Source organism: Vanrija albida, assembly GCF_041260175.1.
Source record: "Vanrija albida strain AlHP1 chromosome Unknown contig_2, whole genome shotgun sequence".
Taxonomy (NCBI): domain Eukaryota; kingdom Fungi; phylum Basidiomycota; class Tremellomycetes; order Trichosporonales; family Trichosporonaceae; genus Vanrija; species Vanrija albida.
Genome location: NW_027191421.1, coordinates 61,298 through 72,147, shown reverse-complemented (window position 1 = coordinate 72,147; position 10,850 = coordinate 61,298). Strand labels below are relative to the sequence as shown.

At 64.6% G+C, this 10,850-nt stretch overlaps 5 protein-coding genes across 5 annotated transcripts; 3 read left to right on the top strand and 2 right to left on the bottom strand.

Moving 5' to 3' along the window:
- Positions 1 to 118: 118 nt before the first annotated feature.
- Positions 119 to 1,746, top strand: Q8F55_001657 (uncharacterized protein; the record flags this gene model as incomplete). Its single annotated transcript, XM_069350273.1, has 7 exons — positions 119 to 248; positions 283 to 758; positions 794 to 1,069; positions 1,104 to 1,203; positions 1,243 to 1,380; positions 1,416 to 1,477; positions 1,522 to 1,746. The coding sequence occupies 7 exons, from the start codon at positions 119 to 121 to the stop codon at positions 1,744 to 1,746; spliced, it is 1,407 nt and encodes a 468-aa protein (XP_069210659.1).
- A 1,095-nt stretch (positions 1,747 to 2,841) lies between these two features.
- On the top strand, positions 2,842 to 4,478 carry Q8F55_001656 (uncharacterized protein; the record flags this gene model as incomplete). The annotated part of the gene is made up of 3 exons (XM_069350272.1): positions 2,842 to 3,090; positions 3,131 to 3,231; positions 3,278 to 4,478. The coding sequence occupies 3 exons, from the start codon at positions 2,842 to 2,844 to the stop codon at positions 4,476 to 4,478; spliced, it is 1,551 nt and encodes a 516-aa protein (XP_069210658.1).
- Positions 4,479 to 5,507: 1,029 nt separating this feature from the next.
- Q8F55_001655 (uncharacterized protein) lies at positions 5,508 to 7,177 on the top strand (the record flags this gene model as incomplete). Its single annotated transcript, XM_069350271.1, has 3 exons — positions 5,508 to 6,714; positions 6,758 to 7,044; positions 7,085 to 7,177. 3 exons carry the CDS (start codon positions 5,508 to 5,510, stop codon positions 7,175 to 7,177), a joined length of 1,587 nt encoding a protein of 528 aa, XP_069210657.1.
- Positions 7,178 to 7,538: 361 nt separating this feature from the next.
- Q8F55_001654 (uncharacterized protein) lies at positions 7,539 to 8,351 on the bottom strand (the record flags this gene model as incomplete). The annotated part of the gene is made up of 2 exons (XM_069350270.1): positions 7,539 to 7,884; positions 8,161 to 8,351. 2 exons carry the CDS (start codon positions 8,349 to 8,351, stop codon positions 7,539 to 7,541), a joined length of 537 nt encoding a protein of 178 aa, XP_069210656.1.
- A 701-nt stretch (positions 8,352 to 9,052) lies between these two features.
- Positions 9,053 to 9,778, bottom strand: Q8F55_001653 (uncharacterized protein; the record flags this gene model as incomplete). Its single annotated transcript, XM_069350269.1, has 1 exon — positions 9,053 to 9,778. One exon carries the CDS (start codon positions 9,776 to 9,778, stop codon positions 9,053 to 9,055), a length of 726 nt encoding a protein of 241 aa, XP_069210655.1.
- Between the last annotated feature and the right edge of the window lie 1,072 nt (positions 9,779 to 10,850).

The window sequence follows — 10,850 nt, the reverse complement described above, 5'->3', positions numbered from 1 at the left end:
TCTGATTCTTTTCCACGCCGGCGAGCCGGGACGCTCGTGTCGTCGACGATGCACGGGGCTGGGTATATGAGCAGCGAGCGGTGTGACGTCGCCCTCGAGCCTACCCACCAACGGCAACATGTCGCAGACAACACACAAGGACGAGGCCAAGGAGGAGGGCGCGCTCGCGCCCGTCAAACGCGTGTGGTACCGCTCGCCGTTCGTCGCAGCCGTCATCCTCGGCCTGTGCAACTTCTGCGCTCCAGGCTGTACGTGTCGACACCTTGCACCAGCTGACCTCAGTGTGGGGCGCGATGAACTCGCTCGGCGCGGGCGGCCAGCAGACCCCGTGGCTCATCAACGCCGGCAACGCGCTCACGTTCTGCCTCATGATCCTCACGGCCTTCCTCAGCAGCACGATCACGGACCGCGTCGGCGTCAACTTTGCCCTCTTCCTCGGCGGCATCGGCTTCGCGCCGTACTGCGCCGCGCTGTACTGCAACAACGTGTTCGGCACGCGCTGGTTTGTGCTCTTCGGCGCGGCGACGTGCGGCCTCAGCGCCGGCCTGTTCTGGGGCATCGAGGCGGCAGTCGCAATCTCCTACCCCGAGCGCTATAACATGGGCAAGTTCCTCGGCATCTGGCTCAGCCTGTGCACGGCCGGCTCGATCCTCGGCGGCGCCGTAAACCTCGGCCTCAACGCCACCGACGACAAGGCCGGCGCCGTCAACCCCAAGGTGTACCTCGTCTTCGTGTCGCTCGCCTCGGCCGGCCCCTTCGTGAGTGGTGTGGCGAGGCAATAGCTCACGCCCAGCTCGCCTTCCTCCTCCCCAAGCCGCACCAGGTTCAGCGGTCCGACGGCAAGGCAGTCAGGCTGTACCGCAACACGCCGCTCCTGACCGAGCTGGGCCTGACGCTCAAGCTGCTCTTCACGCGCGACTACCTCCTCCTCGTCCCGCTCGTCGTCCAGGCCGTCTTCCCCGAGTCGTACACGTTCACCTTTATCGCGAGCCACTTTACGGTCCGCGCGCGTGCGCTCGGGAGCTTCCTCGCCGCCGTGACACGCATCATCGCGGCCAACCTCCTCGGCGTGAGTGTGGTTGCTGGGCTGCAGCTGACCCCAGCGCTTCCTCGACTCGCGCACCATCTCGCTCAAGAACCGCGCGCGCTGGGCCTTCATCTTCCTCATCGTGACGCGCGGCGCGTGGTGGATCTGGTCGACTGGTGAGGCTCGCCCCGCGCGGCGTTCCGGCTAACGCCTAGTCCTCAGCGTGCACTTCCCCACCACCGAGCCGATCGACTGGAACTCCAAGTACTTTGGCCGCACGTTTGCGCTGTACATCTTCCTCAACATTACCTTCCAGACGCACTACCTGTTCCTGTACTTCCTCATCAAGAACTGTGAGTCGTGGTGCCACGGGGGAGCTGACGCCCAGTCGTGCGCAAGGTCGACGACGAGACGCGTGCCGCCGGTCTCCTCCGCGCCGTCGAGTCGGCAGTAAGTGTTGTCAGCAGCGGGGACGCCCGCCCTAACACCCCCAGTCCCAGGCTGTCGCCTACGGCACCTCGTCGATCCGCTCGTTTGCCCTCCTCGGCTCGAGCTCGCTCAACTTTGGCCTGTGGGGCATCTCGATCATCCCGGCGTGGCTCGTCGTGCGGCGCATCGGCGTCGACTACTTTGGCGCCGAGGACACGGACGACTCGGACGAGGACCGCCGCCTGGCCGGCGTGGTCGAGGACCACCGCGTTGCCGAGCTCGAAAAGTAGCGGGGATGGGGAATGGAGTGGTGTAGAGGGTGTCTGGATGCACCTTGTGTAGCTGTGGCTGTACCTGATCAAAAAATCTAGTTTCCCCGCGCGGATGCCGACGTGACATCCGCCGACGACCTCGCCCGACATCCGCCTCACCCGCTCCCCCGTGCGCGCAGACACCGCCAGTGCTCATCGCGTTGGAGATTGACGAGCGAGGCACAGACTGTGCCCCTGTTAGAGAATGCTCTTGGAAAAGTCAAGCGAGGCGTGTGCCGTGTGCCTCCGCTGATAACGGGGAATGCGGTGGCCAGAGCGCGAAGCGCGGGCTGCTAAGCGCCGCCTCGGCGCGTGGCTCGACCACTTCCTCGCCTAGATCAAGCACGCAAGCAGTCCAAGCAGCTCCGACCGCGCCGGGGCTGGAGTGAACTGGGAATGGTCCACGTCCGCGTTCGGCTCCATGGCTGCGTGTCGTATACGTCGTATCTACTCGATGAAGCCGGCGCGACGGTCCGCCTCCGAAGTGCCGAAGTGCCGAGGCGCCGAGGCGGCAGGTTTTTTTTGTTTTCCAAGCCTGGTCGTGGCGACCCAGGAACCAGGATCTGGTCATTGTCAGGACATGGTTGAGCACCTGCCCAGTCGCGTCGCGGCCTGCTCGAGCACTGCCGTTGCAATCCAGGGGCCGAGCGCGCAAGAATACGATGCCAAGGCGCAAAAGCGCATCACGACATGTCGCGTGCTGGCTGCTGCAGCCGATTTTTCGCGCACGACGCCGCAATCCTCGCCATCGCTCCCTCCGACCCACCGAGCACGACATGGCCGGCGCTTCGGCGAGGCTATCGGCCAACAGCTCCGGCAGGGCTGGGCAGTCCGTCCGCAGGGGCTGGGGGCTGAGGCTGGGGGCTGGTGCTGCTCTGCTGCTATGGCTCCGCGTGAATCCCGCGCCACCCAACGCGGTTAGTTGCCGAGCCAACGCGAGCACCGAGCGAGCAGCTTTGCAACCTCAGCTCCGTGCGATCCACGCTGGCGTGGGGAAGACGGCGCTAGTGGATATAATATAGGGGGTTGCGGCCCCCATGCGCACGATATCCCACCCCGTAAACACTCGTTAACATGGCAAGCTTGCCATACTCTGACAAGACAAAGGAGGCCGACTACCTCGACGCCGAGGTCACGCACGGCGGCGGCGCCGTCGCTGGCACCGGCGCGGCGACGCCCGACTCGAAGCACTCGCTCGACGAGGACACGCCAATCGTCGACTTTTACGACCTGCCGCTCGAGGAGCGCCGCAAGGAGCGCAAGTTTCTGTGGAAGCTCGACCTCGTCTACGTTACCGTCGCCATGGTGGCCTTTGTGTTCAAGGTGGGTCGGAACACGCCGGGGTAGCCGCTGACAGCACCAGATCGTTGACCAGAACAACATCGCCAACGCGTACGTCTCGGGCATGAAGGAGGAGATTGGCATCAAGGGCAACGAGTACAACTGGTTCACGACCTACTTCAAGTGAGCAGCCCGGAGCAGCCGCGCGTGGCGCCACTGACCCCCGCAGCATCGGCTACATCATCGTCCTGTACCCCTCGCAGATTGCCATCACGCACTGGGGCGCGCACTGGTGGCTCCCGGCCTGCGAGCTGCTGTGGGGCGTGCTCACGTGCGTGCTCTCGATCGTGCAGAACTCGCAGACCGTCTTCGGCATCCGCTTCCTCATCGGCCTGGCAGAGGGCACGGCCTGGCCCGGAAACACGACGCTCATCGCCCAGTGGTACCTCCCGCACGAGGTGGCGACCCGCCTGGCCATCTTCAACCTCGCGCAGCCGATCGGCGGCATGATCTCGGGCATCATGCAGGCCGCGCTCAGCACCCACCTCGACGGCGTGCACGGCCGCTCGGGCTGGCGCTGGGCCTTCATCGTCAACGGCGTGTGCACCATCTTCATCGCGCTCGTCGCCTTTGTGTGCCAGCCCGGCATGCCCGACCGCCCCAACCCCCTCGCGCGCTGGTACCTCACCGACGAGGACTATGCCATCGCCCGCCGCCGTGTCGCACGCGTCAAGCGCAAGGCCCACAAGCCGCTCACTGTCAAGGCCTTCTTCGGAGCGTTCAAGTACTGGCAGCTCTGGGCCATCGCCCTTTGCTGGGCCTACGGTTACAACACTGTCCCGTCCAACTTCTTCAACCTCTGGCTCAAGAGCCTTACCAAGGCCCCCGGCGTCAAGAAGTACAGCGTCGCCATGCTCAACTACCTCACCGTTGCGGGCCAGTCGGTCTCGCTCGTCTCGCTTGTGCTACTCCTCGGCCTGAGTGACTACCTCGGCGTCCGCCTCCCCTCGCTCGCGCTGCACACCATCATCAACGTCTTCTCCCTCGTCGTCCTCATCATCCGCCCCAAGAACGAGAAGCTCCACATGGCCGGCTACATGTTCAACTACGCCGGTCTGCCCGGCTACCTCCTGCCCTGCGCCTGGGCCGCGACGTACCTCGGCCACGTGCCCGACGTGCGCGCCGTGCTCTTCGCCACGGGCACCGTCATCTCGTACATCAACGTCGCATTCATCCCGCTCTGGGCCTACCCCACGTCGCAGGCACCCAACTGGAAGGTCGGCGCAAAGTTCTACCTCGGGTCCATGCTCGTGACCGCCGTGGGCTTTGTCGCGACCGCGTGGGGCCTCCGCTGGGAGGAGCGCAAGAGGCTCCGCAAGGAGGGCAAGGACGTGCCCAAGCCCAAGTGGTACGCCTTCCTCTGGACCTAGATGGTTTCTGCGTTGTTATAGATATTAGATCAGTTGGAAATATTATTAATGCACTGGGTATTCGTGAACGCGGACGGACGGAGGAAGGGAGGAGGAGGGAGGGACAAGGAGGAGGCTCCCTACAGAATGCCACGCCTTGAATTCCATGAACGCCACGGCGCCACTGACCGCCACGTGGGAGCCTATCGGGTCCCCCCTATAATTCCCACGCGACACTCACGCGGTTTTGCCCCCGCCCCCTCCCCATGACGAACGGCCGAAAGGTGTCAGTGCCACCGACGCGGTCACTGTCCGCACTCTGCAACAAGCATTTGCTGATGCATTGACGACTTGGCAGCAGCGACGGCGTAGAGATGTGCAAAGACTACGTGACGGCGACGGCGGCGTTGTAAGAAGTACTCGAGCCTTGGTCGTGAGATGGGTGTTGCTCTTGTATCGTTGTTTGCCTCTGCGGCCATGACCGTGTGCCGAGATCCTTCAGCAGCAGCGAGGCCGCCAGCGACAATGACGCCGACGACCTCTCTGCTGCCTCTCGCTCCTGCTCCTGCTCATTCCCTACCTGCTCCTCCCCCCTCCCCCTCACTCCCTCCTCGTTCTCGTCTGTGGTCATCCAGTTCCGTCTTGATTTGGTGGCTTGCCTTAGTCGTCGACCTGCCCGCGTCACTTTTTTACTTCCGTCGTCGGAATCCTCTGGCCGTCCGCCCTCGTCGTCGTCGTCCCAGTCCTGGCCCGACCTCGACTCGTGACCCCACATCCTCGTCCTCGTCCTCCTCGTCAAACTCGTCCTCGTCCACACTCGCTGTACAGTCAAGACGAGCGCAGAGCCAGACACACGGCAACTCGCCCGCTCCGTTTCCCGACAACAACCCGAGCGACATTGATACCGCGCCATCGCCACAGACCGCCGCCAGCCCCGCCGCCCTCGCACCACCACCCCACACGGCCCCACATCCCTCACCCCAGCCCAAACTCACCCACGTACTCCCCAACCTGTCGCCGACAGCAGCGACACCGACCCCGCCGCCCCCCATGCCTACAGAGGCTGCCCCGCTCGCCGCCCCGAGCGGCGGCGGTTCGAGCACCGGCGTCGGAGGCGGCGGCGGCGGTGCCGACTCGCGCGTCGTCCGACCAACGTCGTCGGCCTCCCCTTCATCGTCGTCGCGCGTGCTCGCACCGCCCAACATCAAGTGCTCGCACTGCTGGGCCTTTCCCCTCGGCAGGCAGGACGGCATCGTCATTGTCGGCCCGGCTGAAGTCGCCATCGAGCGCGTGTGCGCAAGGTGCGTTCGGGCCCACAAGGAGGACGCGAGCCCGCCCAGCCTCGGAACACTCGGACTCCGACTCACCGACAACAATTACCGCTGGGTCCCGTCACTCAACCCCGCCGTCGACTGCGCCGCACTCCCCGTCTCGGTCATGGACCTCGCGAGCCTCGCACCGGCCCCAGCAGCGCTTGCGAGCGACGGCGCCGTGACCACCTCGCCAACCACCCAGCTTTCGCCTTTACCCGACGTCGAGGACGACCTCGGGCCCCTCCCTCCTACCTCCCCCCTCGGCATACCCACGCGCCAGGTGTCGTCACTTTCGATTTCGACGTCGCCGTCGCCCCCGCTCCACTCCAAGTCTCTCCCCGCTGCGAGCGCTGCGCCTTGGACCTCATTCCGCGCTGTCAAGGAGAAAAGCAAAGAAATGCCCGCCAGCGCCGTGCCCGAACAAGAGGAGTGCGCCCCCAACCCCCTGCTCGACGTCACACGACTGCGCGTCCGCTCGTCGACCTATGGCTGTCTCTACCCCGGCTCCAAGTTCCACGGCACGCAGTCGTCGGGGCGCAGCGAGTACGAGGTGGATGTGACGATCGTCGACGTGCACCTCGCCGAGTCTACCGTCTGCGGCTATCTATCCATTTCGCACCTGACCGAGACCCACCCGCAGCTTACGACGTACTGGGAGGGCGAGATCATTGGCCCGCGCTTTGGCTTTGTCACGGGCACGCGCTTTGGCGCGACGATGCACGACGACATGAGGCACTGGGGCCGCTTCGAGCAGTTCCGCCTTGCGTCCACGCGCGCCGCCGTTGTCCGCCCCGACACCGAGATGCTCCTCCGCGACCCGATCCCCGACGCGAGCAAGGGCGAGACGCGTGCGCGCGAACGTGACTTTGTCTTCCTGCGCATCAAGGAGAAGTTCCTCGTCCCCGACCACCACGTTCGTGACATCTCGGGCGCGTCCTTTGCTGGTAAGTGGACAAGTGGTGGTTTGGGTATGTGCTCACACAGCAGGCTTCTACTATGCCATGATCGACCTCTCGCCGACAGTAGAGATAGACGACTCGATCCCGACTTCGCCTCTGGTTCCCAAGTCGCCGCTGATGGGTACCCGCCGCCAATCGTCGTCTGGCCCCCGCCCCGACCCGCCTCAGCGACGCACTTCGTCGGCCAACGGCACCGACGCTCTCGCAGAAGGCTCTCCTCGCCGGCCCTCGGCCACGGGCACTCGCCCCGCCGGCGTCCGCCGCCAGAGCTCGAGTCGGCCTGCTCCCCCGCAGAAGGTGGCCACGCTTTCCGGCGTAAGTGTAGAGCTGCTGCCAGACCCCGCTCACACCACAGTACTACTTCCACTCACTCAACCAAGAACCGTTCCAGCAGCTCTCGCTCCAGCACGTCCCCGAGACGCGTCGCGGCAAATTTGAGCTGCGCTAATCCACACCACCACACCACTGCATGCGTCGACACCACGCTTAACGACTTGCATCGTATCACATCTACCACACATCGCCACATTATCCCCGGCTACGCGAATGTACAGGGGCTCTCGGAATACCCTCACACTGCGCGGCACTCGCCCGCGCCCACCCACACGCTGTGTAAAATGGCCGTGATGGCCACCCCCGGTTGTAGTTTGGCTCCCGTTGTTATTGACTCTCGCCCGTTGTCCGTGTATGCATCTGATTTGAGGAGTGGGTGGACGGGGTGGACAAGGGTTCGGCCGAACTGCGGCGGTAGCAAAGGGTTGGCCCTGGTCGTGGCGTGTGGCTCGTGGCGCTGGCGTGGAGTGCATGCATCAAGGGCATGCCAGATCACTGGATTCCTGGTCGCTGTCCGCACTTGACGCTTCGTCGTCGATGGCATGGCGGAGTGGGCGGAGGTCGAAGGGGTCGAGCTCTAGCTGTTCGAGCTTGACGTGGGGCTCGTCCCCACGGCGGCGCTTGTTCCCCACCGACACGGGCTCGCCCTTGCCCTCCTCCGAAGCAGCGAGCAAACCCATTGTCCAATTGATCCACGTGCGGCCAGATCGCTGCAGGCTGTCCGTGAGCGCAGCGTACATGAGCGCCTCGGCGCGCGCCTCAACGTAGCGCAGGAGCGGGGGGCACTCGGCCGCGAGGTGGGTCCAGTCGGCGGGGGTGCACCTCCGCCCGAGGACGAAGGTGAGCGTGTCGACCTGGTGGGGTGGACGGCGCCGCCGGTGCCAGGCTGGGGGAGGAAGAGGAGCAAGCGCTCGCGGCGCACGAACGTGTCGAGGAAGCACGCGGCGGGCGGCGGCGCGGCGAGCGGCCCCCGTAAGAGGCGCTCACGGCGCCGTTGTAGGCCGCGACCGCGGACTGGAGGTGCATCCTATGGCCGGGGGGGGGAGGGCCCCGTTGGCGAGGTAGGCCGCGAGCTCGGGGAGGGAGGCGCCGGCCTACGCGAGTGCAAAGGTCGCGAGGCTCGGCAGCCGGCCGGCGAGGAAGTCGACCATTTGTATTGTCGTCATGGAGGCGGGCTTGAAGGCGCGGTAGTATTCTGGAAGGAGGCCGTACCTCGCGTTGTGGGCTGCTCGGTCGGGCGCTGCGAGGCCTAGGCCGATGAGGACGAGCTCGGAGGGTTTGAGGTCCATTTTGTGGCGTTGTCTGGTGTCTTGGGGCGTGCGGCGATTTATAGAGGTGTGACGTGGTGCGAGACGAGGAGCGTGGTGGTGACGGGGCGAGGTGGTGAAAGTGTCCTCCACAGTGCCACACTGGACAGGCAAAAGGAGCGAGGGTGTGCATCCAACGCGCCGGGGTTGCCACGTGCGGGGAGGGCTGCGGGGACGGCTGCGAGGCCCAAAGAAGGCCCACTAACCCCGTTCCGGTGCCACGCGCCACACCCCCAGCCCCCCCGCGCTCGATCACGCCGCGGCCAATCTCCCCGCACAGGCATTGATTCGGACCAAACAGACAAGCATACTGTCGTCCCGGCCCTGGACGGACGAGCGCTCGGCGACTTTAGTTTCTCCTCGGCGCGGGAGCGGGCCGAGACCTGCGCCGAGACATGCCCGTGCGGCCGGGGGACTGGGCCTTGCGCGCCACTCGTGTCTGTGCTAGGTGTCGGGGCGGGGAGTTGCTAGATAGATCTGGAGTTTCCTGATTACTTCATGTGGAGAGATATGGAAGGTGCTGCGGGGGGAGGCGAAACGCAATCTACGATTTCTCATTTATTGGTTCCTCGAAATGCCATTGAAAATTGATCGCAGTGCCCATTTTGGCAGGGGTAGGATGCTGGTATTAAATGCGCAGTACATGTACACATTATGGAGCTCTAGTTATCGATGTGACGGGGCTATGTTGACTCGCCGCCCGCCTCATCCCACGGCACCATGTGCAGCGCCCACAACTCGTCGTCCCTCGGCTCCCCCTCCATGGCTGGCGTCACATCGCCCACATCCCAGGACCCGGACTGCTTGGTGTAGTGCTCCCTCGGATACTCGTTGATCGTCGGCTCGTACTCCCTCTCGAGGCAGAACTTGACACACCCCTCCGAGAGCGGGGGCGACGGCGGGGGCGTGAGCAGCTGGAGCATGAGCGCACAACCCATCATCGGCGCCTTCTGCCTAGCCGCCGCCTGGTGGAATGCGAGCGCGTGTGCCCGGCGCTGGATGTACTCGTACAGCGGGGGACAGAGTATGCGCACCGCGCGGAGGTGGGCGACGGTGGGCTGCGAGCTGCCGTAGACCCAGCGCATGCCCATGTGGCGCAGGGCCTCCTCCGTGTCGGCGCGCGGGTCGGTGCACCCGTCCGCTAGGTAGGGCAGCCGCTCGCGCCACACGTCACAGTTGAGGGGGCGGAAGAAGATGGCCGGCGTGATGGTGCCGCGCTTGGCGGGCCCCCTGGCCAGCGTGTACGCCGTGTACTGGGCCTCGAAGTGGAACGCGTCGGCGCGGGCGAGCTCGACGCGGGTGGAGAGGTAGGCCGCTACGTCGAGCCAGGTGAGGGTTTTGAAGTAGGCCGCGAATTGGGCCAGTGTGGGGCGGCGTGGGGTCGCCGTGCAGGCAAGCTCGGCGGTCATGGTCGCTTGGTGTGGTGGGCTGGCGAGCGGTCGTCATGTTGTCGACTCTACTGGTGCTCTTGTAGCCCACCGCTGGGCGCGTGCAGGCGACCGCACTCCCCGTGCTGGCCATTGTTCAGCCATGTGCATGCTGTAAGTCGTCTTGAGTGCGAGTGATGATGAGAGCATGGGTGTGAGCTGGTTGTCTGCGGGGCGAACGTGACGGGGACGGCTCACTCGTTGCTCTTCCTCATCGTGAATATGTTGTTACCGGCGCGCATGTCGCTGGCGGTTGATTGTCACCCAGGCGTCAGTGGGCAGTGTTTTGGGACTGTGTTACATAGCACCAGGTGCGTTTCAGTGCGAGGTCGAGGTGTGAAGGAAAAGGGGGAGGGAGGAGGGGAGGGGAAGGGGTGCACGGCCGTCGTTTCCACGTCGGCCTCTCCCCGCAACATTGTCGTCCGACGTGGCCACCTTCTGTGACGTGAAAACCTTCTAGGACAACTCCAAAGCCATAGTGCAATTGAGCATTGTAGTGACACGGGTCCGAGTTCGATGGGGTCGGGGAGGTTGTCACAGCAAGACTGCAATCGACGACGATGCGAGCGAATTCGACGACAGTGGACGCTATCCGCCGGCAAGTCCGGCGGCTTACGCCAGATTAGCACTCACCATTGTATCCGACAGCGGCAACCCCCACGGCGTGCACAGACCATTCTTCGACGCTGTCTTACGAAATCAACAAGCGAGGACACAACCAGGTGCTCGGTCTCGGCCGTCCGAGCGGAAAACCGCGGCGAGCACCGCGGCAAGCGCCACGGAGCATTCACCATTGTCTCCGTTTCGCCGAGGGTCAGTCGTCGCATTGACCATTGAGTCGGCGTCATGCACGGATCCTCGCGGCCGTGACGGACAATACTGGGGCGACGTCGATGCGGTCGGTGCCGGATGAGGGGAAAGTGCTGGTGGGGTGACGGTGTGGCGCCTGCTTCCTGCCGCCACGATTGCGCCACACTCTTTGTCCGGCGCCTCTGACGTCCATAAGTCGCCGCGAAGAATTGTCTGTCGCAGCACCCAGGGTGGGGCAGTACAA